Raw genomic sequence first — 27,560 nt, 5'->3', positions numbered from 1 at the left:
TACTCCCAACCACTGACAACTATCGACAACTACTCCCAACTACTGACAACTATCGACAACTACTCCCAACCACTGACAACTATCGACAACTACTGACAACTATCGACAACTACTCCCAACCACTGACAACTATCGACAACTACTGACAACTATCGACAACTACTCCCAACCACTGACAACTATCGACAACTACTGACAACTACTGACAACTACTCCCAACCACTCCCAACTACTCCCAACCACTGACAACTATTGACAACTACTCCCAACCACTGACAACTATCGACAACTACTGACAACTATCGACAACTACTCCCAACCACTGACAACTATCGACAACTACTGACAACTATCGACAACTACTCCCAACTACTGACAACTACTCCCAACCACTCCCAACTATTGACAACTACTCCCAACCACTGACAACTATTGACAACTACTGACAACCACTCCCAACTACTGACGACAACTACTCCCAACCAGTGACAACTACTCCCAACTACTGACAACTACTCCCAACTACTGACAACTATCGACAACTACTCCCAACTAATTGACAACTACTCACCATAAGAAGTCTTTTCCAGTTCTCCGAAAACTCTGCAGCGTCTCTGGGAGGAAGAAATACGTGTTTCTTCGCTTCCGGCACCATGTGTTTTCCTTCCTTGCCGGCTCTGGCGTTTCTCTTATCGCGTTCAGTTTTCTTGTTTGTTTCTGCACTAACAGTCTTAACGGGCTGCTTTAGCTTTACTTTAGACATTTCTAACAGCGGGTCAGAATGTAAAAAAATCAACACCCAATTTCACTGAATCTAGCAAAACCACACTGCACCGTTAACACCAACATTCATCGTCTAAGTCGAGGGTTTTTATTTTCTGTGAATATCCGATGACCGATAACAGATATATTTAAATGAATGCCTCGGCTAGTTAAAAAAATATATGATTACAGTGACTGAAATCGTAATAAGTTACGTTAAACTGACCGCCTCCTCAGAAGAGAACCACCATGCTGTCAGTATTTCCGGTGTGTGTGTGTGTGTAACACTTACAACAGTCCGTTCTGGGAAACAAACAGTTCCGGATGGATTTTGCAGGTTAATTAATGTTATTGTAGTTGTTAGTATTTATATTGTTGTTAAAATACATTAATACAAATTTAATTCACATGTTGATTGGTTGGACTAAGATGTTTACCCAGCACCTTCTATAGATATTTCTGTATTTGGTTTTTAATATTTCATATAGCCATCTAGCTGAACACAGTTTGGTTTAGATAGAACACACAAGTGAAGACCGTCATCACAATCTGGCCCTGGTCCAAGACTCTCAGATCCTTAGCCCGTGTTTCCTGCGAGGTGAAACCCTGCTAACCCTGAGGAACATTAAGGCTTGTCTGGATTTCTGTATTTATTTAATCCTGAATTGAATTTTTTGTATTTTCTATTTATTAGGCGCCACATTCATAACAAGCTGTCCCACACTGCACGAGTCCTTCCTGAGAACAACCCATACATTAAAGTACCTGAACAGAATGTTCGTCTAAGAGGTGAGTGCAGAAAGCACCTGGTGTCCACCCTAAAACCTGGTGGTAGATTATTAATGCTTTGGGCCTAGTGTCTATCGTCTGCCTGTCTAAAGATTGAGAGCATCATGAATTCCACAAAGTGCCTGGATAATTTGGGGGGAAAACCTGAGTGTGTCTGCCAAGAGGTTCAGACTTAAAGCTTGCTCGAGCTTTCAGCAGTATAACTCATTTTTAACCCAAAGTTTTGGAGAAAATCATGAAATACTTTTTTTTTTTTTTTTTTTAAATGATAAATCTGTGCAAAACTCTATTCATTTGTCTTTTTGCTTTGAATAAACATGTTGAAATTTATATCTAGCATGACTGATGCTTGAAAAGGTCAGTATTCCCCTCCTGTGTAGAAAGTGTAAAATATATTTACAGATAAAAGGACACGGTTCAGTTGCATCCCCAATAAGCCAAAAGTCAAGGAAAAAGTTTTAACAGGCTCAGAAGTTTAACATAACATACATTCATGTGTACATATGTACAACATATATCACACACATGACATGGTACATCATTCTTCCTGGTGCACCTGATTCATTCATTCAGTTATTTGCAGTCCAAGAAAACTGCCACTAGTTTCAGAGGTGTTAAGTAAACGCGTTGCGTGCGGACAAACTAACAGCGTGCAATTTCTTCCTCAACGTAAGCATTTGTTTAGAAGTGTTTGAAAGTCACATTGTGTTGCATTTTACTCTTTTGCAAGGTAGCATTCTTTAACACCTAGAACTGCATCACTGAAGTTTGACAATTGGTTAATGATTTACCCGAACGCTCCATTCTTCCATCATCTGCCTCACTTCTGTCATTGTTGTCACTTTCAATAAACGTATCCGATAAATAATAAAGTAAATATAAGTTAAAATGCATACATTTATACAAGTGGAAGTTTTGTATAATTGCATAAGGCGATTTGCCAGTTGCCAATTTTTTCTATGAATGAAAAACAAATCTGCACAGGGTAAAAGAGCCTCACCCAAAAAATTCACTGTAGCAACTAATAACAACGACTTTCCTACATTTACACAACCTCTCTGTAAAAGAGCTGGCGATGGAATTTGTTTATGGTGAAGGCAGAACCTTACATCAGATCAAATTGACTAAACTCATAATGCTCACTATAATTTCCTGCGTGCCAGTCTGCTGCAGGTTAATTATTTAAATCGGTAAATTAGCAGACGTTCAATGTTTAAGGCAATTCTCCTACATTACCAAGATGAAGAGGGTTCAAAAGACATCATGAGCGTGTTAAATTATGTTTAATGAAAATGTTATCATATAAACTTATTCTGGCAAAATGACTGAGAGGTAACAATTAATATAAAATGAAGATGCAATTAACACAATGCACCCTTAAAGGGGCGAAGAAGTTCAACACGATGCATGTCTTCAAGAGCAAAAGAACTGCCGATAGTCTTGCATTATAAACGGAGTCTTGAATCTTTAGACACGTGTTAACGTTTCAGAGACAAAGTTGTATTACTCAAATTTAAAGGGGAACTGTAAAAGAGATGCTGCATCACTGCTGAAGAGGTATTTAGATTTTAATTAATCCCAGTACAGATGTCCAATGTTCAGAAACATATTTACAAGCACACTACAACAAACTTGAAGGGTAGCTGGAACAGGTCATTCCATACAAGTCAGCTGAAGAAGCTTCTGCCTGTAGGTTAATGTTATTCCTCTCTAAAAGAGTAAAAAAGATGGGTTCCCATTACGGGTGGGGAGGAAGAAAAACCTCTGCCAAGGTAGCAGATCCAGGAAAAATGAAATGACGTGAAATGACTGCATTTCATTTGCAGCCATCACTACAACAATCAGTCAATAAATAATAAACTGCTGAGAGATGCTACTGCTCAAGCGGTAGAGAAAGGGGGGTATTCACAGTGGGAAGGAGAGCTAGAAGAAAATATTCTAACAAATGTACATATCAACAAATTATATCAAGTGATAAATAATGATCATTTTTAATAATACACTTTTGATTATTGTCAGGGAAATAGTGATATATACACACACACACACACACACACACACACAAAGCCCCTGGCAAAACATTATGGAATCACCACCCTTAGAGGAGGCTTTATGACACAAAACAATTTTTGATTAACAGCTAAACATTCTGGCTTCATGGAACACACCTCAAACAAATTCAATTGCTTTAATTAATGGCATATTTTCAGATTTCCAGATCAAGTCTACTTAGTATGCCATTAATGCAAATCATTTCATTGAACTTGTTTGAGTGATCTGATTTCAGTGATCTGTGATTTGTTTAGTTTGGTGATTCCGTTTCTTTTTGCCAGGGGTTGTATATATACATACATATGGGCGCAATAAGTAAACAGTAGTCCTAGTTGGAATTTCACTCAGTTTCACCAATATTTTGAAGTGAACTGGTTTCTGAGGAGCCGGACTGATTAGACTGAGGAATATGTTCTCAGTGAATGCAGTGTTTTTGATCTCTTTCTTTTTGCCATTCCCTTTTCAGGCAGTGTGAGACAAATCTGTTCTTAGGAGTTCGGACAACGAAGACCTGAGTCAGGTGTTGTAACTCCTGGGTGTGCGTGAGTGTGAATAACAGTGTCCATTCACATTAGGCGTTCTTATGCATGTTTGTGTGGGCAGGAAGAAAAAACATGAGAGTGTACATGAGAGAGTTGACAGGTTCTAACTGAGAGTCTGATGAAAGATGGAGTTTCTGGTGTGAAAGATGCGATCGGCAGGTGGAATGGGAAATCCCCTGCATGGCAGAGATAAACTGTATAATCCTCCTCATCTTGGTTTGGTTCACCTGCAAGTTGTTGACACAGTGTTCGTGTTACTTCAGGTTGTGTTATTTTGCCAGGTAATCCAAAGCTTCCTTACTTTGGAGGGCAAGTCCATTGCAGCTAGTATAAACAAGCACTACATTTCCAATATCTACCCACCCACAACAACAATAGAGAAAAAATGGCCAGGAGTACAGTTTTCGTCATCACAAGTGGAAAACTGCACTTGCTCCCAAGATTTCACGCTGCCGCAGCACCTGCAAGGGCCAAACCCAAAAACGCAGAAATTGAGATTACCGACATATTTGTAATTAATTAATTTATTGCAATAGAACGTAGTGTTTACCAACAATACATCTCTGTGTTAAACTGAACAGATGATTATTTGATGAAATGTGGTATGGAGTGTGATAATACTCTTATTAAAGTAAATTTAATTCTATTATAGTACCAAGTATACACACAACCACAGCTTCTTCTATAATTTTAACTTAATTTGACTAAAATGCTGAAAAGAACTAGGGTAATAATAGTATAATAATAATAGAACGCTGGGTAATAATTGCAAAGAGCGTCAAACTCTGGGGAGTCATCAGAGGAAAAATGTTGTGCTTCAACTCACCTCTGCAGCAGATGTCTCTGACATTATGGCCAAAGAATAAAGGCAAGAGAAAAGAAAAGGAACAGAAATAAAAACTGCAGAGGACCAACAGAATGGAACAGGGAGAGAAAGAAGACAGACAGAAAGACTATTAATCACCGTGACAGAGTCCGTGTAAAAGTAGAACTGCAGACTCAAAAGGTGCAAGCTGAAAAAGACTGTATAATAACTCACTTTTATAGCTCAGTGTTTCCTTCCACAGTTCTCACCTCATGGGTTTTAGTAGAACTACCACCTCTATTAGATCAACTGTTCAAATTTCATTCTCTGATTCGGATTCAGAACCAATACATGACAATCACACAATGAAACCCATTGCCTGGAAAACATTATTTATGTTCCTCTTCCTCTTAACATTGCAACCTATTCTTTTTAAAGATCTCTGGATTTCAGGTTCCTTCCTGTGGTACACTGAACTCTCAGAGTACACTGGTGCTTGAAAGTTTGTGAGTCCTTTCTAAGTGTCTATATATCTGCATAAATACGACCTAAAACATCATCAGATTGTCATCGGATCAGTCATAAAAGTAGACAAAGAGAACCCAATTAAACAAATGAGACAGAAATACAGCGCCCTCCACTAATATTGGCACCCTTGGTAAATATGAGCAATGAAAGCGGTGAAGAATTGTCTTGTTTAACCTTTTGGTCTTTTGTAAAATAAAAAAAAAAAAATCACAAACATACTCTACTCTCATGGATATCAAACAATTGCAAATAAAACACAGGTTTATAAAAAAAAACACCTTTGTTAAATATAAGTGTGCAACAATTATTGGCACCCTTTTAGGCAATCCTTTGTGCTAGCTCCCTTTGCCAAGATATATAGTCTTCTCCTATAACGCTGATGAGGCTGGAGAATACATGGCGAGGGATCTGAGACCGTTCCTCCATACAGAACCTCTCCAGATCCTTCACGTTTCGAGATCCATGCTGGTGGACTCTCAAGTCAGGGGACTGGGATGGCCATGGCAGGACCTTGATTTTGTGGTCAGTAAACCATTTTTGGCCTGTGTGTTACCTCATATTTCTACCCTATGAAACAGGAAATCATGGTTGAACAATTTCCTGTTCCTATTCACCCAGCTGTTAAAAAATGTTTTTAAAATATCAATGGTGATATACTTCAAATATATTTTTCTCATATGAATTCATAGCGGTTCCAATAATTATTGCACACATATATTTAACAAAGATATATATATATTTTTGCTAAACCTGTGTTGAGTTTGTAATTGTTTGATATCCATGAGAGAAGAGTAATTTTGTAACTTTTTTTTTAAACAAAAGATCAAAAGGTTAAACAACAGAGACAGTGTTTCACAGCCATCTTTGCTCATATTTACCAAGGGTGCCAATATTAGTGGAGGACACTGTAGAAGATGTATAAAAATCCCAAATATTCAAAAGTGATAAAAGAAATGCGTGACTCAATAATACTACCCTGGTTAATAATGTAAGAAAACTAACATGATCTCACCAGCATAAAGGTAACAGACAGCTTCTAGGTTTCATCAGTTACTGGCAGAGTTAGAACTGCTAGGTGAAATATTCCTTTAACAAGTCGTAATGGACACATGAAATCATCTCACCTTCTCCTCTAGATCCTTAATTTGCCTTCTCTGAATATCTGTCTTATCCTCCAAGTCTCTTATTCTCTGTGATGAGAGATAGATATAAAACATTTTACAGGTAGAAGAAACAGATACAAGTAATTCAGTATAAAAGTATTTACTTGTATTTTGATGTCAGTGGTGCTTCACACTTAAGAATATGCAAACATTAACAGGCACTTAGTAATGCATGACGAGCCAAATAGCGCAGCATAATTTATTTTGATTATCTAAATTTCAAAACTGAAATAGTCAGCTCATTAAGTTTATGTGGTAAGTTTAGGGGTTGTAAGATCCCCATAATCAGAATGAGCAGAGCGGCCAGAGAATGGACACAGCGGAGTGAAAATTGTGCTTCGTAAGGGATTGAACCCAGACATTAGGATTAATATGACAAGTGTGCTAACACACTGAGCTACCAGACAGCATGGCAAGAATGCTGGAAAGCACAGTGTTTTTACATATTGTGAATGAAATCCCTAGATCCTGGATGAGCTGACCTAGAGAACCTTCAGTTAGATTAAAGGCCAACCCCCGAAATCTATGTTTTTGTTACATTTTTCAAGAAATTCACTCGAGTTTAATTCTTTAATACAGTAGCAGATTACCTGGTGGGCTTGATGGAGGAGCTCCATTCTCTCCTGCAGCACCTGACAGTCGTACTCGCGGCTCTTTCTCAGCATCTGGCGTCGGAGCTTCTCCACAGCCGCGCGCAGCTCATCTCTCTGCAGCTCACTCAGTGGCTCACCGTATTTGATCACCTTATCTTGTTGCAGTGCATTATACAGGGTTGCCTCCAGCTCCTGGATTTGCTGTTTAGAAACACACACAAATGTTCATGTCACCAACCATGCATGGAGTCCAGTAAGAGCTGCTAAAAACTGCACTACTGATTATTAATTCGCTATTAATATTATGAAGCCATAGGCTGGCTTTATAACGCATGGCCTCATAGTCATAAAACTATTAATTTAAAGACACACACAAACACACACACACACACATTGAAAAACAGACAGTTGTCAGCATTCTTGCTTCCTATTTGTAAGGCTACTGTGAGTAGGATTTTTAATATATTATATATATATTATAATATTAAATCCTCAACAAATAAATGACCAAGTATTATATTTTTGTCTCATTTGTTTAATTGGGGTCTCTTTATCTACTTTTAGGACTTGAGAAGAAATCTGATGTTTTAAGTCATATTTATGCAGAAATGTAGAAAATTCTAAAGGGTTCACAAACTTTCAAGCACCACTGTAGATGAGCCTTTATTTTTAAGTCTTCTATTATCGAAGCTTCTGCTGTGCTCTGCCAACACTAAACCCGTGAGCGTCTACAGCAGGGCTCCTACATGTTTTCCATGAAATTTAATACTAACCTTCGGATTAAATATAAATGAATCTGGTTTCTTGCCTATTCTTTTTCTTTTTAAATTATTGGTTGTTTATTTGTTTTAATGGCATAGAGTACATCAAAATCAATGTAAGAATCGATGGTCCCACTATTTCTATGATAATGGATTTAGCAAAAGGGGTTTTAAAATATAAATCTCTCTCTCTCTCTCGTTTGGCTTGCTCTGCTTTCTTGTCTCTCTCCGTTTTCCTCTTTCTTTAATTATTTTTCAACATTTATATTATATTTTATATTTCTTTTTCTACCAAAAAGGGCAAAATTCCCAAAGTAGCTTTTAGTCAGTAGTTTAAAGTCCATAATCATGCCTTACCCTTCTTCTGAAGAAACATGGTAAACAGACTGATGTTGGCATGTGAGGCGGAGCTGGACTAATACAGAGTCATGTCTCGGTTACTAATGATTCTGACCTTACTTTACAACCATAAAATATTTATGTCATGCTGAAATTTATGTTTACGGCACTGTACAGTTGATGCCAAAAGTTTACCTACACCTAGGCTAATTACATTCACACTCAATTTTCACAATTTATATTTTACACAGCTTGTTCTAAGGGTGTGTCCATGTGTTTTACCAAAATCACCTTTTGGAGACTCCAAAGGACCCTTGGTAACCATGTTCATCTGTGGTCTCTTTATTGTACTTTGTATCTTGGCAAGAACCGGCCACTGGGGATGTTATTTGCAAATAATGCTTGGACCCCACCGATCAATGATGGTGATGAATTAATAATAATAATAATAATTAGTATTATTATTATCATTATTACCTACCATATAAGCCTGATCAAGGGCCTGCTTTCTGTAGTCAAGCTCCTCCTCCAGATAGCCTTTTTGCTTGCAGAACATCTCCTATTAGATGAAAGCATTTTCTAAGCTACACCTTTAGTGCACAACAAAATGGTTTTAAAAATTCAAAGTACAGAATACAACCTTCTCAAATGATTCACAAGTATGTTCATGATTAACTAAAATACTAACACATATTTCAGTTTATAAGAAGTACCGCATACCCAAAGAATGATACGAATCACAAGTTCTACTTTTGGACATTAAAACAAAATCTATGAGGCATTTATGATGTTCTTTGGAGGCTGATTGTCAGGTTGACCATACCATCTCCAGCTCCAAGTCCATCATCTTCTGATGGAGTGCTGCCTCTGTGCCCTCAATCTGCTGGATCCACTAAGGAGTGTATACACACAGACAATAATCTCATTTAAAAAAAAAAAAAAATTCTATCTAAATATGCTGAATAATAATGGTTTAACCTCCTAAAGATTGTGCTGTAGTTTGTATTATTTTATGGAATATAAGTTCAAACATAAAAATAGTGTTTTATTATATTAACCTTCTCAGCCAGAGACAGGACAGTACTTGCTTGGATAATGGCCACCTGTTCTTCATTCCTTAAATTCTGTTGGAAGTGTGGGAAGCAACCGGAATAGTTATGTTTCAAATTCAGACACTATATCATATAAAGGAAAGCAAATATTAAAAGTCAAACTCACCCCATTATCTCCTAGAATATCTAACAATTTGATGAGATCCGGTATACACACATCCTGTAGGAGAGAAATTAGAAGTTCATAATCAATCACGTAACCCATATACCCCGTTACGGCCCAGTTACTTGCTTACCTTTACTCCTTCCTTTATACAGTAGATCTGAAGGGCACTTATTCCCTCCGAGAAGGGGTGAATTGAAAGAGTGAAGGGTGGGGATCTCCTCTCTCTCTCCTATTAAATTAAAAACCAGTTAATCACACCAACCAAAACATTACTTTATTTAAGTGCTTTTTACATGGACACTCAGAGCTTAGGTTTATAATACATAACAACTCTGAAAACACTTGACTGTGTTACCCTAATAAATAGTTACCCAGTAGATGAATTAACATTCCAAATGCATAGCCAGCACCATCGAGCTGAAGCTAGGACCGCTAAATATTAGATCTCTTACATTTAAAGTGCTTATTGTAAGAGAAACAATAACTGATCAGTGATTTAACGTATTTGTTTATCAGAAACTTGGGTTATCCCCTGTCTATTTGGTGAATAGTTTTGAGCATTTGTTTGAAGTTACAAATTCAGCAGGTTTTCCTTCTTCTTACACCTAATGAGCCTTTTTTCCCCTCATGAGAATATTAATAATACTATTTAAGGCTAGTGACAGTTGGTAGGATTGAGAGTGCAGAGGAGCATATGAGAATAAAATGTTTTCACCAATGTTATTGTAGCATTCTTATCATTATGTAGCACAGAGGAAAGCTAGCAGCACCTTAGCAACCAACTGGAATGTCATAACAACACCCAAGCAACCACCTAGCAACCACATAGCAAGCAACGTGAATATGCTACCAACTTTTTAACATAGTATGGCAGCGGGGGTTTGTCAAGCATCAGCTGTCGACGGAGAGGAGGCAGGTTGAACCCGGCAGTTAAAGCGTTGTGATTCTCACCCGTGTCTTATTATTATTCAAGTTGATACACTTGAGTTGATAAAGGTGATACAATAAATATTAATATAACTTTTGAACTTAAGTCACCGACACTGAATATGGCCCTATGTGCTCAAGCATAAAAACCCTTTAAGCAGGACTTTGCTGCCGACTCGGTAGCAGTGTAACTCAAGGTGCTATATCAATAAAAGCATAGAATGAGTCTTGGAAACAGTAAAGTTTCTTTAGTAAATTGAGGAGCAAATGGTTACAACCTCTAGTTCAAGTATACGAAACTCAAGCAGCTCATTCTGGTCTTTAGAGTCCTGGAGCTCTTGCTGCAGTCGGGAATTTTCATTATCCATCTTTTCCATCTGGCAAAGAGCAACATTAAATGGTAGAGAACAGTGAACGAAAATATTTAAAACATCCTCATAAGCTTCGCTCTGAAATGAGATAACTTATACCAATGAGCCAAAACATTATAACCTTCTGCCTAATATGCGTTTGGTCGTCCACATGTCTATAATAGTGGAGGGGACTATATCTATCTATCTATCTATCTATCTATATATACATATATATTATAGCAAGCCTAGGCAGCGGCAATTTGAGCACAGACACAGGAGGCCACTTAGGTGCAGAACTTGGAGGGTTTGAAGGTGTGAAAAGGGGAGGTGGAGTGAGGTGCTCAGGGTTTGGTGTCGTCCTCGTCGGTCCAACCACTGTTTTTATGCTTTGTGATAGTTGTTCATGAGTCCCTTGTTTATCCTGAGCTAACTGCCCACTGTTCTTCAGAAAAATCCGGCACATTGTTTGTTTTCTGTATATTTGACCCCTTCCCAACAGTGGCTATATTAAGTTTATCCATTTTTACACACAGAGGATAACTGAGGAACTCATACACAACTATCACAAAAGGTGCAAACATTCACTGATGCTCAAGAAAGTAACTCACTATATTAAGAGCCAGGGGGATGTAAACTTTTGAACAGGATGATCGTGTACATTATTGTAATTTTCTCTGCCACAGTACTCCTTCTGTCAGTTCAGACCTGAGGGGATAGCTTTCGCTATCCTCACTCATCGCTGAGCATTGGGTGTGGTTTGTCCCTCCCCAGACCACTGAAGGTAGGTTCTCACCACTGCTGACCAGAAACACCCCACAAGTCTTGCCTGCACTGACCCAGACCCAGTCATCTAGCGACAGCAATCTGGCCCTTGTCAATCTCCCTCAGGTCTTCAATCCTGCCCACTTCTCCTGCATCCAACATGTCGATTAAGAGAACCAACTGTTCACTTACCATCTAATATATCCCAGACCCTGACATGCATCGATGTGAGAGATAATCAGTGTGATTCGCAGATGAATGTTATTTCATCTGTGAGTGGTCATAATGTTTTGACTCATCTGTGTATATAGAATATTAGCCAGCATTCAAATAAAACAATATAACTGGCCCTGTGGCACTTTGGGTTGGGAAGTAGGTAAAACAGCGTCCATGTCAAACCTTCTCCAGGAACTCTTGATTGCGCTTGAGGAACAGCTGTTTCTCCTCTACCCATTTGGAATCCTAAAACCAATGAAAGCATGAATTAAGTGCTGTAACCATTTTATCATGCTGCACAAGCCAACGTTCTTACAGATGCATGGTAGCGTATAAATTGCAGCAAACACTAATGAGATTGATGAAAACATGTTCAGGCATGTGACTACAGGCCTACTTATAGTTTATATAACTACTCAATGGTTTATAAAACTGTAAAAAGTAGCAAATGTACTGATGTGTACATAAGGTTTATTGAAGAGGAGATGCATTTGGTTAAAAATTAATTAAATGGGGCTGGATTTTAAGAAGGTATGTATAATAATTGCATTTGGATATCCCAAATCCCCTTGTCACACTTTAATACTGATTTGTGTGTGTGTGTGTGTGTGTGTGTGTGTGTGTGTGTGTGTGTGGGTGTGTGTAAAATGAATAACATGCACAATGCGAATGAAACATTTCTCACCCCATTTACTAGTGGACTAGTAAAGCTGGCATTAAACTAAACTTTACTTACTTGTCCTCTGGACGCGAGCTCTTTCTCTAGGTCTTCAATTTTTGCTTTATACCTCTGCACATCAGCCTGGAGCTGCTCATGAGCCTGCAAAAATACATCATTTCTTCTTCATAAAAAATTCTTCTAAAATATTTTATTCAAGTTTTCAGCTGACCCACCTTCACAGAGTGGTTCTGAATGTAAAATCTGAGACGTTGGACAGAGCATTTACTGACTGTGGCAACACAGATGAAATGTAAAGACAAATCATAGGGTTTTAGCCATGGGCACATTTCAATGAGTAATTGAAGGCGAGTCTGGCATTTCTAACCCGACCATGAGCCAAAAAATGACGCGTCTTGCATGCATTCATATTTTCCATGATACATTATGTTTCTACCAGCAGAAAAAGCAGCAATAATGAGGGATTTTCCTGCTATCCCCGATTGCACAAATTTAACTGTGGCAAGAGGTTGCACACATAGCTTTAAAATCATCCTTTAAAGGGAAATTTACCCTACATTTGGAAATTTCTTTGAATAGATGGCGAGGAGGCGTGATGATTCTCACCTGTGTCTTATTACCACCAGTCTACTGATTTGTGTTTGGCCAGTAAGTGAGATTTTATCGAAAAAAAACCACTGGACCAAATTGTATTATGTCAAATAATCAGTCATTGTTAGAGCATCTTCCTATGGGCACTTCGTGAGATAAAGCGTTCATCTCTATACATAAGGATTACCTTGGCTTCCATTTCAGCGTCAAAAACACCACCTTTCTGCTCCTGCAACAGGGCGTAGGCTCTCTGAAGGGCCTGGTACTCCCGTGTCAACTGCCTGAAGCGCAGCTCAGACTCCTCATTGGCCAGACCCTGCAAAAAAAGCTCATTCAATGAAGGACACTTGGGGGTTTGTGAGGGAACAGTGTAAAGGCAGAATGAAATGGTGTCATTGTAAAGAAAAAATAACGGCATAGTGCAGGACATACAGTAGATGTGCAATGAGAAATAGCAATGAAGAATAAGAGCAAAGACAGTGAAAAAGTGAAGAGTTGACTATTTGAGTAAGAATTGAGAAGTGAGCCCAAGGTAGGATGAGAAGAAAGGAAATGTACCACAATGTGCACAGGAACTGTACAGTAGTACTACATCAACACAACCACTGTGGTAGTAACTGTGGTCTTTAAGACAGTCTGCCATTCATCTGAGCAGCTACATCAGTTCCGCTGATGAGAATCTCCAAAGACACGCAGCCATTTGGTGGTGTGTAGTGACATAGCTAACACAACTACAGACATTTTGGCTTCCAAGAAGAGATTTTAAAATCCACAAGATTTCATTTATGATGTTCATTACTATGGAACATCTAATGCCATATTGTTACTTAGCTCAAATGATGTTAAAGCTTACACTGTTTTATTCTCACCTCATCCAGTTCTTCATCTGGTGTGGCTGGAGTACGATCCATACGCAAAGAGGCCACGGAGGAGGTCTCGGAGTCCACGGACTCTTCGTCGTATCCATAGAATGTGTCCACAACAATATGCCTCTGAACAGGAGGCACACATTTTAGTAAACATGGAGGGGTCAATCATTATTATTTCAGTTACTAATGGAGTAAGGTATACATATGGAAACTGACAAATTGACCCTCTTCCAAAGCTTGTACATCCTCATGATTGCAGGTCTATGCCCTGGTGTCAGTGCTATAAGAAATGCAGTGCATCTATCAGTCATTTCAGTGCTATCTATCAGTGCTATCTATCAGTGCTATCTACAAAGACATTTCAGACACTTTAATTTTGTTCCTGTTGCGTGGAAATATAGTTTCCAGAATATAATGTCTAAGCCATTTAAACAAATTCTGCTATTCATTAGAGAAATGAAGCCAGACAGTTTTTGGAAAAATTACTTCTAGTATTGCCCTATTTTTAATAACATTTCTTTTTTTAAATGTACCATTACAACACAACAGGCACAAAAACAAACATGATGTCATCACACCTTAATAGGCCTGCTTCGTTTATGCCGCTTCTTCCTGAGAAGTTTTTCTCTATCCTAAAACAAGGACAGTTCGTCAGACCAGGTACACAAAAATGAAGTAAAGTATTTTATAAAAATAACTGGTGCCAACGTTGCAAACAAAAAACAGGCAGGTAGAGAAAACAGAATGCACTACAAAACCCCCAGCTTAAGTGTGTGAACAGGACAGCTCAGTGGTTAGGATCATTGATAAAACATGGTTTAACTGATCTTTAACTGCAATTGCAGAAATGTTGGGATTTATAAGCAAGAGAGAGAGAGAGGGAGTGGCATAGTTAGCAAAGTGGGCAACACACACACACACACACACATATTTGCAGGGTCCATACTGAATGACATCAGTAAGAGAATATTCAACCCCCAATGTCCTACAGAAAACTAAAGTGATAAACACTCACTCTGTACATGTAATGACGGTTTATTTCTTGGGACATCTGCAGAGTTATTGTGTAGGCTATTTCTTCAGTTTTCCAGGACTAAACACAGTTTGCTGCCATTTTTGCAAAAAATAATATGGAACCAGCCCATAGTACCTACTACTCAAAACTATCTAGATTTCATTCCAGACTTGTAGTGCTGCCACATTCCACACCTGCAACTGTACAGTGAGCACGGGCTCACACCTTACAAGGCTGACCCAAGTGACAAATTCCGTCAGGTGTTGGATTTTGTGTCATTCAATAATCCGATTACTCCAAATCCTGAAATGTATCACCAAGTGTGGAGGTCTTTGTGTATTTATATACACACTATTGCAGGCATTTAAAGGGTCATAAACTAAAGCTAATAATAAGGTAGACCTTTTAAGCATGCAAACGCCTTTTTCAGAATAGATCACACGCATGTTCAATAAAATGAGCAATAGTGAAGTTTCTCATGCACTGATACAGTTTCTGACTCACTCTCGTCAGATCGTCGATCATGCTCTGCTGCTCAAGAACCTGCAACTTCAGAAACTCAATCTCTTGTTCATCCTGAGCTTGGTCCAAGTCGTTCAAAGACTTCAGCTTCTTTAGTGGTGGATGAGAAGTAATTTTCTCTTTCTGAACAAAAAGATAAAGTAAATAAGATTTAATTATCACAGTGAAAAGATAGTAACATTTCATTTAGCCCATTATCATTTATTAAATGTCCACATTAATAATTAAACAGGACCATAACTTCATAGTGTCCCTACCTATGCTACATATTTAAACAAAAATGCTCTGTCTCAATAAACCTTATAATTGCCTTGGACCAAATATGAAGTTGCAAACCAACATAAAATAGAAGATGGCTGCTGACCTGCACTATTATCAGGGCCCGAGCACCGATGGTGTGAGGCCCTATTGGATCTGCTCCGTTTATTATTATTATTATTATTATTATTATTATTATTATTATTATTAGGGCCCGGTATCGAGGCAATACATTTCTGGCAAAAAAGGGAAAAAGGAAGTGTCTCATATATTCTGCATGCAATGAGTGATTTAGATTCAACTTGCGCTGTATGTTTGGTTCTCGGGGCTGATCACATGGATGTGACTACTGTCAGTCATGGTCATAGCGCCACCAACTCGCAGCAGGAAGTGTGTCACTTAAAACAGACTTTTAATTAGTCTTCTCAGGTTGTTTTAAGGCTTTTGGGTTTTTTGCTCCCCTTATTGTGAGTCATGGTCATCACGTTAGACCAGATGAATTAAAATGGTCTTTATTGGGCTTCCATTAGACAACTTAGACTAGTCGGTCAGACAAATCACACAAATCATTAGACTAGTCAGTCAGACAAATCACTGACTAGTGGGCTTTGAAATTCTGTGTGGCAGATCTATACAGACTTGTGAGTGTGTGAAGGAACCTACCATCTCCAGGTTCTCTTTGGTCAAGCCCTTCAGCTTCTCTTCCATGCGCTGGAGAGACTGAGTCAACTCATCGTTCTTCTTACTCAATAGCTTGTTCTTATCCAGCATCGGCTTGCATTGTTTCTCTGCTTCCCGCACTCGCTTTAGCTGAGAGCGAGGGAGCAAAACACAAAGTACAGTAAAGCAGCAAAGCTGAAAGATGGAAAATGAAATGGACAAACACAAATGAAATAATAAATCTCTACTTACCTTTAAACTTTTTAAAATAAGTTTTCTTTCATCTTATTTAATGTCTTCATATTTTAGAATTAAATTCTAATTAATTACCCTTTTTTTTTGGTTAATGTCTTTCGTCCTTGTTCACAAAATATTTTTTAGGAATTTTACATACTAGCTCATTTCTTTCATCCAGCAGAAGTGTGTTACGGTCTTCCAGCTTTCGGATCGTGGAGTTCAGTTCAGCAACGCGTCTTTGATTCCTCCTCATTTCCTGTGCATAAGAGTGCAAACATACAATAAAATAATTGCACTGAAAAAGTCCACAAAAACTGTCAACAAAAGTTGTTTTTAAAAGTGCTATATAAATCAGTTTGATTGACGTTACGTATAATGTGTTTGCCTGAAAATGAGGTTTGTCTACTTTAGTACTGATCTGTATCCCACTGCCACTGGCTGGAATACGTCATGCTCATGTCTTTCATCATTATAAAAGCGTTGACATTTTGGAAATTATATGTGTGTGTGTGTGTGTGTGTATGTGTATATATATAAATACACACACACAGTGTTGTGAAAATGTATTTGCCCCCATCCTAATTTCTTCTGCAAATTGTTTCAGAAATTAAAACCAAGTCTAAACACAAAACACAGTTGTTAAATGATAGTTATTTATTGAAGCAAAAAAAGTTATCCGATACCATCTGGGCCTGTGTGAAAATGTATTTTCCTTTGAGAACACAAAATCAACAAATCTTTTTTCTTTCTTTTTTTTTTAAGATATCAGATTAGTGAAATATATTTTATCAATTACCATTTTTAATCACTGGGGATCCTATAGCTTGTAACATACATTAGGATGGGGTGAGCAGGTACCTACCGGGCTCCCACAGTGCTCTGCTCCATCGCCAGCCCTTCCAGGGATCTCTCTTTTTGGACTTCCAAGGTTACATTCTGCTTCCTTCACAAGGAAAAGCTGCTCATCCAGTGCATCCTTCTGAAGCTGCAACCGCTGCAGGAAACCTGTAGTGGTCTCCAGCTCTTTCTCCAAAGAGAAAATTGTCCTGTCTTTCGCTTTGATTTCATCTACCTGGAAGTTTGCACACAGTTCAAAGTTATTTCTGCTAAAGGGGGCAATACTAGCTTCTGAGGACAAGGGTGTACTTACTTTTTCCACAGGGGAATATCACATCTATTGACATTTCTGTTGAATAAATGATTGAAAAACTAATTTTCCTTGTGGGTTTTTTTTCCAAGTACATCAGCTTCATTAATCGGCACTGTTTCAAACATGATCAAATGTTTACTTGTTCAGATATGTCAAAAAAGCCAAAATTTCCATGCGGTGTACTTATTTTCTCACATGATTGTGTGTGTATATATATATATATATATTTGACATATATATATACACATATATATATGTGTGTGTGTGTGTGTGTGTATTATTTATATATATAATTTTTAAATATCTGATTAATCGGAAAAAAATAAAAATAGACCGATTATTAAAGTAATCGTTAGTTGCAGCCCTAATCTCTGTATATTGTGGTGGTCACTGATGAAGCTGCAACATTTACATGTATAGCACCCTCGTCCAGAGCGATTTAAAGTTCTTTGAAGTCACTATCAATAAATACAGCCTGATACTAGTTCACTGGGTCATGGACTAAGTGTACGATCAGTCTAAACTCTGTTGGAGAGGGAATATAGAATGAAAAACACAAGAATTCAATTTAAATAAGCAACCATGTGCAGCATTTTCAGATACATTGCAGCGGTGCCCCAGCACAGTCGCTGAACTGTGCCGTCAAAACATGGTCATGTCCGGTGTGTGCAAGAGTCATCATGCATCGCTGCTGCTATTACACTGCAGTTAGAACAAGTGTTGGTCAGAGATGCTCCAGCTGATTGAAGTTCGTATCATGATTTGTCAGTAGATTCTGTCCTTCCACCCTCCATCTAAACACTAAAATGACTGTCACCTGAGATGGGTGCCGATGCACACTCATTTCACACTGTAGATTAATAATAACAAAATGAGCAAGAAACCAACAGGTTTGTGGGCTGTAGATTTTCATGGATGTTCCTGGAAAGGAAACTGCCTTGGTGGTTTAGAATGAAAGGGAAAAGAACAACATTTCTGTAAGTTGTTAAATGCTTAAATGAGTTTCAGCTCAGAGAGATGACACTGTTATAATCACATGGCCATTGTGGGCTACCTTTAAGCAATATGGTGTTGTTTGTTTTGTTTTTCTTTTTAACAAAAACCTCATTTAATCGCCCTACACACAGGTTCTCAACTCAAAGTGAACTGCCCTGACCAGGCTGCAGTGCCTCTGAATCCATCATGCTGTCATGGTAATCAAAATGGCCTTTACACCACACACTATTTATATTGTTGCTCAACAGTTCTCACGAAAATGTATTTTAAAATGTATATAACCATTATAATGAAACTTTCACTATGTAGAGACCTTTGCAGGTGTGTAATAAAGAATGTAACACATACATTAAATGACCACTCACCAGCCGCCGAATGTCACGCTCGCAGTCCCACTTGATCTTAGTGATCTGCTCCTGATGCGCCTGGTGCTCAGAGCGCAGATCAACCGCCTTAGTCTTATCAGCCTGGATGGCAGCATTGAGCGCCTCATCTGTGTGACGCTTTACAGCCTTCAGTTCAGCGATCTCGCCTAGCAACTTTGCACGTTCCTGCTCAAAAAAACGCCGTGCCTCGTCACGTGCCTCCAGAGCCAGTGCTGTGCGAACCTTCTCGCCAGTTCCATCACGCAATGCAGCTAATGCAGACCGTAGCCTCTGAATCTCACCATCCTTGATCTTGGCAGTTCTTCCTAGCTCCTGCTCATGCTGTCGCGTCAGTGACTCGCGCAGTGCTGCCAGCTCCTTCAGCTTCTCCTCATGCCAGCGTGCCCGCTGTTCAGTAAGAGCTGCAGTGTGCCGGTGCTGCTCCTGCTCACGGATGCGCTTGGCCTCCTGTGTCTTATCACGTTCCAGCTTGCTGACCTGTTGGAGAAAGGGATGCATTAAGGTGGAAGACCGTGTCAGATTTACAGTGCTGTGAAAAAGTATTTGCTGATTTTTATTGTACATCTCATACTACATAGTTTCTAATCTTCAATCGAAATACAACATAAAACAAAGGCAACCTGAATAAACACACAATACAGTTTTTATTTTTATTTTTTTAAACTGTTATTCAACACCTATCACCAATATGAAAAACTAATTACCCCCTTAAACTTAAAATCTGGTTGTGCCACCTTTAGCGGCAATAACTGCAACCAAATGCCTCCGATAACTGGAGATCAGTCTTTCACTTACTTACTCACATTGGACTTACTCCTATGACTTGGATCACTGCGCTTGAGTTTCAGAAGACCGGACATTCTCCTTTAGGATTTTCTGGTAGAGAGCAGAATTCATGTTTCCCTCAATTACTGCAAGTTTCCCAGGCCCTGAAGCAGCAAATCATCCCCACACCATCACACTTCCTCCACCATGCTTGACCGTAGGTATGATGAACATTTTGTGGAATTCTGTGTTTGGTTTAAAACAGATGTAACAGGACCCCTATCTTCCAAACAGTTCCACTTTCCACTCATTAATACACAGAACATTCTCCCAAAAGGTTTGAGGATCACCAAGGTGTGTTTTGGCAAAATTCAGATGAGCCTTAATGTTCTTCTGGGTCAGCAGTGGTTTTCACCTCACCACTCTTCCATAGATGCCATTTTTGCCCAGTGTCTTTCTGATAGTGGAGTCATGAACAGTGACCTTTATTGATGTGAGAGAGGTCTGTAGGTCCTTTGATGTTGTCCTTGGCTCTTCTGTGACTTCCTGGATGAGTCGTCGCTGTGCTCTGGGAGGAATTTTGGAAGGTCGGACACTTCTGGGAAGGGTCACTACTGTGCCGAGTTTTTCCATTTGGAGATAACGGCTCTCGCTGTGGTTCTTTGGAGTCCCAGAGCCTCTGAAATAGCTTTGTAACCCTTCCCAGACTGATGTACTTCAATCACCTTCATCATCATCATTTCTGGAATTTCTTTAAATTTCAGCACAGTGTGTTACTGAGTAAGACTTTTAACCAACTCCATGCTGTTGATAAAGTTCTATGTAAGTGTAGATGTGATTGAACAGGGTTTGCAGTAATCAGACCTGGTTGTGTCTCGTCCAGCTGAACCCCGTTATCAATGCAGTTCCATAGATTTGGGGAATTAGTAACTACGGGGGCAAATACATTTTCACACAGGCCCAGTTGGTATTGGAAAACTTTTTTGCTTCAGTAAATAACATTATCATTTAAAAACTATATTTTGTGTTTACTCAGGTTGCCTTTGTTTTATCTTAGATTTTGTTTTCATTTCTGAAATAAATTAAGTATGAGATGTACACAAAAACGGAAGAAATCAAAAGCAAATACTTTTTCACGGCACTGTATGTTTTGAATTTCCAGTTTCATTTTAGTCATTCACTGTCGTATCATTGCACTTGCCAGCGTTACATTATCATGCCCTTGTGTCTCATACCAAACCTGATAAAACCTGATCCTTTTCCAGTCCATGTCTCATTCCCTGTCCCCCTGTCCCTATCTCAGCAGTCTCAATCCATGTCTACAGTGCCTTACACAGACTGTATACTATATACAGTACGGTCAAATGTAATATATAAGTGCAAATTTGAGAATATTAAATTGGCTCAAAGATTATTTTGTTGAACCACCCACCTTGCATTTTTCCTGGTGCAGTTCAATTTGAATGTCCGTTAGTTTGGACCTGAGATCTTCATTGGCTGCTTGTAAGGCAGAGATGATGGCTTCAGGTTTTTCACCCTTGGAACGCCCTTTTTTCGCCATTGGATCAGATCTTACTACACGTCCTCAAACTCAACTCTCAATTATCCAGTGCTTAAATACACGAAACTGAGGTTTCCAATGCCGTCTCTTCCTCATTATTCTGGCAGAGAGAATACCTGTAGGAAAGCATTGATAAGAGGAATTTACAAACAAGGGAATATACAAAAACCCCAGCTACTTCTCTTCCACTTTCCTAGCATGTGGTCTTAGCTACTTCACCCCCACATGCTGCCTTTATGGATTAAAATAGAAATACTTTTACTGCTATTCAATTTGGCGGATTTTTAATGATTTGACTACTTTTAGTCTTTTTACAAAAAAAAACTTGCATTGATTAGACCTCTAGAAGTCTAAAATAAATCTCTTAAGTAGAGATTTTTCAGTTAATTGGTAAATGGCGCACTTATGTAGCGCTTTTATCCAAAGCGCTTTACACTGTGTCTCATTCACCCATTCACACACACACTCACACCAGTGGTAGCAGAGCTGCCACGCAAGGCGCTAACTTTCCATCGGGAGCATCTTGGGGTTCAGTATCTTGCCCAAGGACACTTTGGCATGTGGGGTCATGTGGAGTCATGTGGGCCGGGAATCGAACCGCCAACCCTACGATTAGTGTACAACCCGCTCTACCACCTGATCCACAGACGTGACTTCTAATTTAGAGGTTTCATAGCAATGGGGGTGAATACTTTTTCACAATCAAAACTTTTATTTAAGTCTTTCCAAAATATACTCTGTAAGGTTTTTTTGTTTTGTTTTTCCTTACACAGCTTACCACTGCTTCTTCACAGTCACAGCTGCACCTCTTGTCTGTAAATGGGACCAGCTATGTTGGACACAGTTTGAGTTTGAATTCAAGGTACCACACTGAATTGGCTTAATTCTTATCTCTCTGATAGAACATTTTCGCTGGAGGTCGAAATTACATTTCTTATCATTTTTATGCAGATGATACTCAGGTTTACCTCCCTTTGAAACGTGGGGAAAATTTTGACATCCTCTTTGTTGAACTGTGTTGCAGAGCTAAGATGCTATCTGGCAGCCAATTTTCTAACATTGAATAATTCTAAAAACAAAATTATTCTCACTAACGCTCTTGTGCCTGAATTACCATGAATCCCCACAGCCACATTCCAAAAGCCTTCCCAGAAGAGTGGAAGCTGTTACAATGGCGGGGGGGGGGGGGGTCTTGTGTGTGGGGGGCAATCTGTGTTAAAGCGCACCAATTATGGTTTTGAAATGCACCTAGTTTTGTTTTAAAGGTCTCATACAATAGATTTACACACATCCAAGCTCAAAAAACACTTTACTGTGCTTGTAATTTAAATTGCAGCATTATCTTTTTTCCCCAGTGTCACAAACGACTCGTTCAATGATTTATTCTAAAGGCTTCATTCTAAACTCCTCCTTTCAGAGAGCATACTTTGCTCTGATTGGTTAGATGTCCCAGTCTGTTGTGATTGGTCTACCGCTGTCAGCGAGCAGCCAATGAAGACCAGAGGCAGGGATTTTTGTTACAAACCTACCTAGATTAGTACAGGAAGTAAAGTCTGGAATCACTAACGACTCGATTCAGCTGTTTAGAATCGGTTCCTTCATTCGGGAGTCGATAACTGCGTTTGTCGTGCGCTTTGAACTGTGAAACTTTGCAGATGTTTTTACATTCACAAACAGCTCTACAACACTACATGAAAGGGAATATCTGAAAAACCATAATAGGTGCACGTTAATCCCCATAGTTTTGGAATGGGCACATGTGGGTGTGATGGTCAGGTTTCCACATACTTTTGGTCATATAGTCTACATGCAGGTTTGTTTTTTTGTTTGTTTTGTTTGTTTGTTTTTTAATACAGCTGTTCAAATCAAAGGTCAAAATCAGGAAAAAATGTTTTCTAGCCCCATCTTCAGGGAGTTATAGGAAAGCTGAAGTCATGTTTAATTAAAGACTGGTTTATAAATATAGGTTACCAAAGTGATGAGTACATCCGGGTTCTGGCGTTGGGAATAAATCAGATTAAGACAAATAACACACACAGAGGCTTAATATAATACCCCAGTGATATTATAATAGCAATACGGATATCGGTTACGTCAACTAGACTACACAGATATATATGCTACTGCAGGGGCCTGCTACCGCGGAACACTTGTCTGTTTAGCAGAATAGCATTCCACCGAATGTTACCGCCTGAGGTGATTTATCATCCGGACACCGCATCCTGCAGCTCCGGCTCCGGCCTGAACAATAACGGGTTATTACCGACCAGCAGTGCTGCACACTCGGAGGATGAGCATCCTTCAGCAGTCTGTTCGCTTAACCGATTAGTTATTATAATTATATAAGTTATTTATTATCAAAAAACATTCAAACACTACGTCATTTCATCAGACAACAAATACACATTTTTAATATCCATATCCTGCGTCAGTAATGGCAGCTAAGCGACCACCGTTAGCCTCAGAGCTTCTAGCCGTGCTCCTGACACAACCACCTTAAGGGGAAGAAGAACGGGAAAAAAGGCAAGGAATATCAATTCAGAGCGAAGCTAAATATCAAAAACTGTACATACCAAACACGAATCTCGACGAGCCACCGTCGCTTTCTTATTACACTCACTCTCCCAAATCCATCCCTGCAGAACCGCTCAGCATCAGCAGCCGTACAAAGCTGTGCGAGAATGAGGAGAATGATGGGCGCTGCGGCTCGATCCCAAATACCTCACTACCTTCAGCCCACTGCATACTCGCTGTCCTGCACTTCATCATGTATGTAGTGCGCAAGTATAGGGAGTAGGAACGATTTGAGATTCAGCCTGCAAGAATACGAGCGCGAGGCGGACTTTCTGGACCCCTCTACTCGCTGCAGCTGAGGTAGATTTGCACTCTTCTTTAAAGACACAGTGACCTCCACTAATATTGGCACCCTTGGTGAATATGGTTGTGAAAGGTGTCTATGTTGTTTCACCTTTTGATCTTTTGTTCATGAAATTGACAAAAAAATTTACATTTACATTTATTCATTTAGCAGACGCTTTTATCCAAAGCGACTTACAGATGATTTACAGAAAAATAACAAAAATCTTTGTTAAATGTAGGTGTGCACCAGTTATTGGCACACCAATGAATTCATATGAGCAAAATATATTTGAAGTATATTCCCATTGATATTTTACATTTTTAGTACACCTGGGTGACTAGGAGCAGAAACAGGTTTACTTAAATTAGGGGCATAAATATGAGGTAACATACAGGCCAAATTCCCTTAGGCTGTGTCCGAAATCACGTACTACTCTACTACACATTGTGCCAGAGGGGATCCGAATTTTCAGTCGGCGAGAAACAGTAGGCAAGAAACGCCCAGATGGCGTCCTGCTTCCGGCGAGATATTGCAGTATGCAACCGATGAACACTACGCAAGTCATAAATCCCATAATGCAATGGGACTGGTGTGGACGAGCTCAGAAAAAAACATGTCGGAAGACAGCGCGTCGACTCTAAGTATTAAAGCTTGGTTAAACAGGACTTGTTTAGCAATACCCAAATAAATTGTTAACTTGTTGAAGGTTTAATCAAGAAAACAGTTGTCACAGCATTTGAAACCTTTTTGTGATCTCCATCATGCTTTAGCCGGCCACGCTAATGAATTTACCTCAGCCTGTTAACCCCGCCCACATTTAAATTTGCTAATTCAGTTAACTTTCCTGATGTGCATTTTGCCGTTAGTGCGGTTGCTTTAATCTGGTTGTCCCTTTAAGATTTTTGTGTTTATGGTGATGTCGAAGGTCACATGACAATGCCAACATGGCAGATGTAGTATGTCCGGATTGTATTCATACTACACACACATCGAATGCAGTACATACTGTCACAGTACGCTCTTTTGGACATAGCCTTAGTCATTCATAACAATGGGTAAGAGCGAGGAATATAGCTGTGATGTGCGGCAAAAGGTTGTTGAGCTTCACACAATGGGACGTGTCTATAAGAAAATAGCACTAGCATTGAAAATGCCCACACAGTAAAATCCCTAGTGTTGAATTAACACCCAGAGTGTTTATATGAGTCCACTGGACTCATATAAACACTGTAGGGTGTGAATTCAACACTGTGGGTGTTAAATCAACACTGGTGATTTTGTTGTGCATTTCACCATCAGGGCAATAATTAAGAAGTTCCAGTCAACTGGAAATGTTATGAATCGACCTGGAATTGGACGCGTGTCTATATCGTCTCGACGCACTGTGAAGAGGACGGTTAGCGTGACCAAAAAAATCTCCGAGGATCACAGCTGGAGAACTGCAGAAGTTAGTTGTGTCTTGGGGTCAGAAAGTGTCAAAACTACAATCTGAAGTCTCCTACATCACCACAAGCTGTTTGGAAGGGTTCAAGAAAAAATCCTCTACTCTCATCCAAAAACAAACTCGAGCCTCTTCAGTGTGCCGACACTACTGGAACTTCAAATGGGATCGGGTTCTACGGTCAGATGAAACCAGAATAGAGCTTTTTGGTAATAAACACAGAGGTGGTTTTGGAGCACACAGAGAGGTAGCCGTATGGAAAAGTACCTCATGCCCACGATTAAATATGGAGGTGGATCTTTAATATTTTGGGCTGTTTTTCTGCCAGAGGACCTGGACATTTTGTTAGGACACATGGCATCATGGATATTAAATGAAAACTTGACTGTCATGGCACAAGGGTTGAGACGAATGCAAGTGCAGTTAAAGCTTTTATTAAAGAGAGGCAGGCAGACAAATCCAAAATTGAAGGGCAATATCAAGGTTACAAAACAGGCCCAAGGTCAGGCGATCGGCAAACAGGCAAAACAGGGCTTAGACAAGAATCACAAACGAGAACGAAAACAGGTGTTCCATAGAGTTCAGTTCCCCTGTTTCCCCTTCAGCGCGCATGTTGAAATCATGATGTTTTCTGTTCCTGTTGCTGTGTTGAGTGGATAGTGTGTGCTTGATCATCGTGTGTGTTAGTTTATAGTGTTTTTTTATCTACTTTCCATCAGCATAAGGTACATTTCACGTTATTTGCAATTAAATGCAGGCTTTAAAGTATAGAATGTATTGTTTTCAGAGGTTTTATTATTCAACTGTTAGATGTACCTGCTAATTCTAGCTTCCGCCCTGTTTTCAGAGTCTCTGTGCAACAGCTAATGCATCAAGTGCACTGCACAGTAAGTAGTCTGTGTTATTATTTTAGGATACTCATCTGACTCATCGCGCTAGTACTTACTCCTGAGAAGTGCACTTATGAAAGTAGCTTCATTCAGCAAGTCTGAGAAAAGTGGTTCCCCCCTGTATATTACAGTGTGAGGATTTATAAAGCACTACAGTGATGCATGTGATGTATTTAAGTGTCATCATTATGTATAACAAGTTTCATCCTTAGATCAGTCTCTTACGCTGGGAACACAGGGACGGGGAAGACTGGGACAGAGCATCTCCAAAACAGGGTGTTCCCGGTGTGCAGTAGTTGGTACCAACTGAAAGTGGTTCAAGGAAGGACAACTGTTGAACTGGTGACAAGGTCATGGGTGCCCAAAGCTCGTTCATGTATGTGGGGAGCAAAGGCTAGCCTGTCTGGTCCAATCCCACAGAAAAGTTATACCATTACACCTTAATTTTGATAGTGTTTTATAGGCAGCTTTAATGACAGACTCGAGTGAATAATTAAAAAGATACAATGATAGTTATTGAATGTAAATAGTCTGATTAGCAAAGACCCTAACTAAAACACAGAATACAAGCACTAATATTTAATGGGTATTTAATTATTTGTAAATTATATTGAAAACATTACACTGTTGTGAAGATATTTGAAATTGTTTTGTAAAAGGTGTCATTATGTTGGGGCCTAGCTCTCATTGCTTCTACACTGTTTTGACCAGCAGGTGTCGCCAGCGTGTGGTGTTCATTTTGTGAATCATTTTTGTGAAGCAATTGTTTCAATTGATTCGAAGCTTTGAAAAGCCTCGTTTCTTCCATCACTACCTGATACACTGTTGCTTGTGTTGAACTCTTTCTCAGTAAAATATACTTATTCTTCA

General features: G+C 39.2%; 2 protein-coding genes and 1 long non-coding RNA gene across 6 annotated transcripts in view; 1 reads left to right on the top strand and 2 right to left on the bottom strand.

Annotated features, from left to right (window-relative positions):
* Nucleotides 1-1,072, bottom strand: part of rexo4 (REX4 homolog, 3'-5' exonuclease) — a 4,516-nt gene extending 3,444 nt beyond the window's left edge. The window contains exon 1 of the mRNA XM_017493045.3: nucleotides 572-1,072. Coding sequence (XP_017348534.1) covers nucleotides 572-763 — 192 coding nt within the window. The 5' untranslated portion in view covers nucleotides 764-1,072. The remainder of the gene's footprint in view (nucleotides 1-571) is intronic.
* LOC108279083 (uncharacterized) lies at nucleotides 1,048-27,560 on the top strand. Of its 3 annotated transcripts, XR_008398310.1 has the most exons (7): nucleotides 1,048-1,099; nucleotides 1,279-1,360; nucleotides 1,457-1,551; nucleotides 18,919-18,984; nucleotides 22,273-22,361; nucleotides 26,648-26,687; nucleotides 26,903-27,560. It is a non-coding gene; the product is annotated as an uncharacterized LOC108279083 (long non-coding RNA). The 3 variants fall into 3 exon arrangements; XR_008398309.1 differs by having other exon boundaries at nucleotides 1,096-1,360; XR_001815451.3 differs by lacking the exon at nucleotides 26,648-26,687 and having other exon boundaries at nucleotides 1,096-1,360.
* Nucleotides 3,102-24,558, bottom strand: jakmip2 (janus kinase and microtubule interacting protein 2). Of its 2 annotated transcripts, XR_001815450.3 has the most exons (23): nucleotides 24,073-24,558; nucleotides 21,371-21,615; nucleotides 19,153-19,650; nucleotides 17,504-17,713; nucleotides 16,799-16,897; nucleotides 16,408-16,554; nucleotides 15,469-15,609; nucleotides 14,528-14,581; nucleotides 13,950-14,072; nucleotides 13,268-13,396; nucleotides 12,547-12,630; nucleotides 11,994-12,056; nucleotides 10,758-10,856; nucleotides 9,683-9,781; nucleotides 9,553-9,606; nucleotides 9,393-9,458; nucleotides 9,158-9,226; nucleotides 8,816-8,893; nucleotides 7,232-7,435; nucleotides 6,603-6,668; nucleotides 4,972-5,045; nucleotides 4,509-4,606; nucleotides 3,102-4,372 (listed from the first exon to the last, which is right to left on the bottom strand). XR_001815450.3 is itself a non-coding variant. In XM_017493044.3 (22 exons), the coding sequence occupies exons 2-21, from the start codon at nucleotides 21,497-21,499 to the stop codon at nucleotides 4,995-4,997; spliced, it is 2,463 nt and encodes an 820-aa protein (XP_017348533.1). In that variant the 5' UTR covers nucleotides 21,500-21,615; nucleotides 24,073-24,558; the 3' UTR covers nucleotides 3,102-4,606; nucleotides 4,972-4,994. The 2 variants fall into 2 exon arrangements, 1 of the variants encoding a protein (XP_017348533.1); XM_017493044.3 differs by having other exon boundaries at nucleotides 3,102-4,606.

The sequence above is a fragment of the Ictalurus punctatus genome, chromosome 18 (assembly GCF_001660625.3).
Source record: "Ictalurus punctatus breed USDA103 chromosome 18, Coco_2.0, whole genome shotgun sequence".
Taxonomy (NCBI): Eukaryota; Metazoa; Chordata; class Actinopteri; order Siluriformes; family Ictaluridae; genus Ictalurus; species Ictalurus punctatus.
This window is presented reverse-complemented; position numbering and strand designations above follow the sequence as displayed.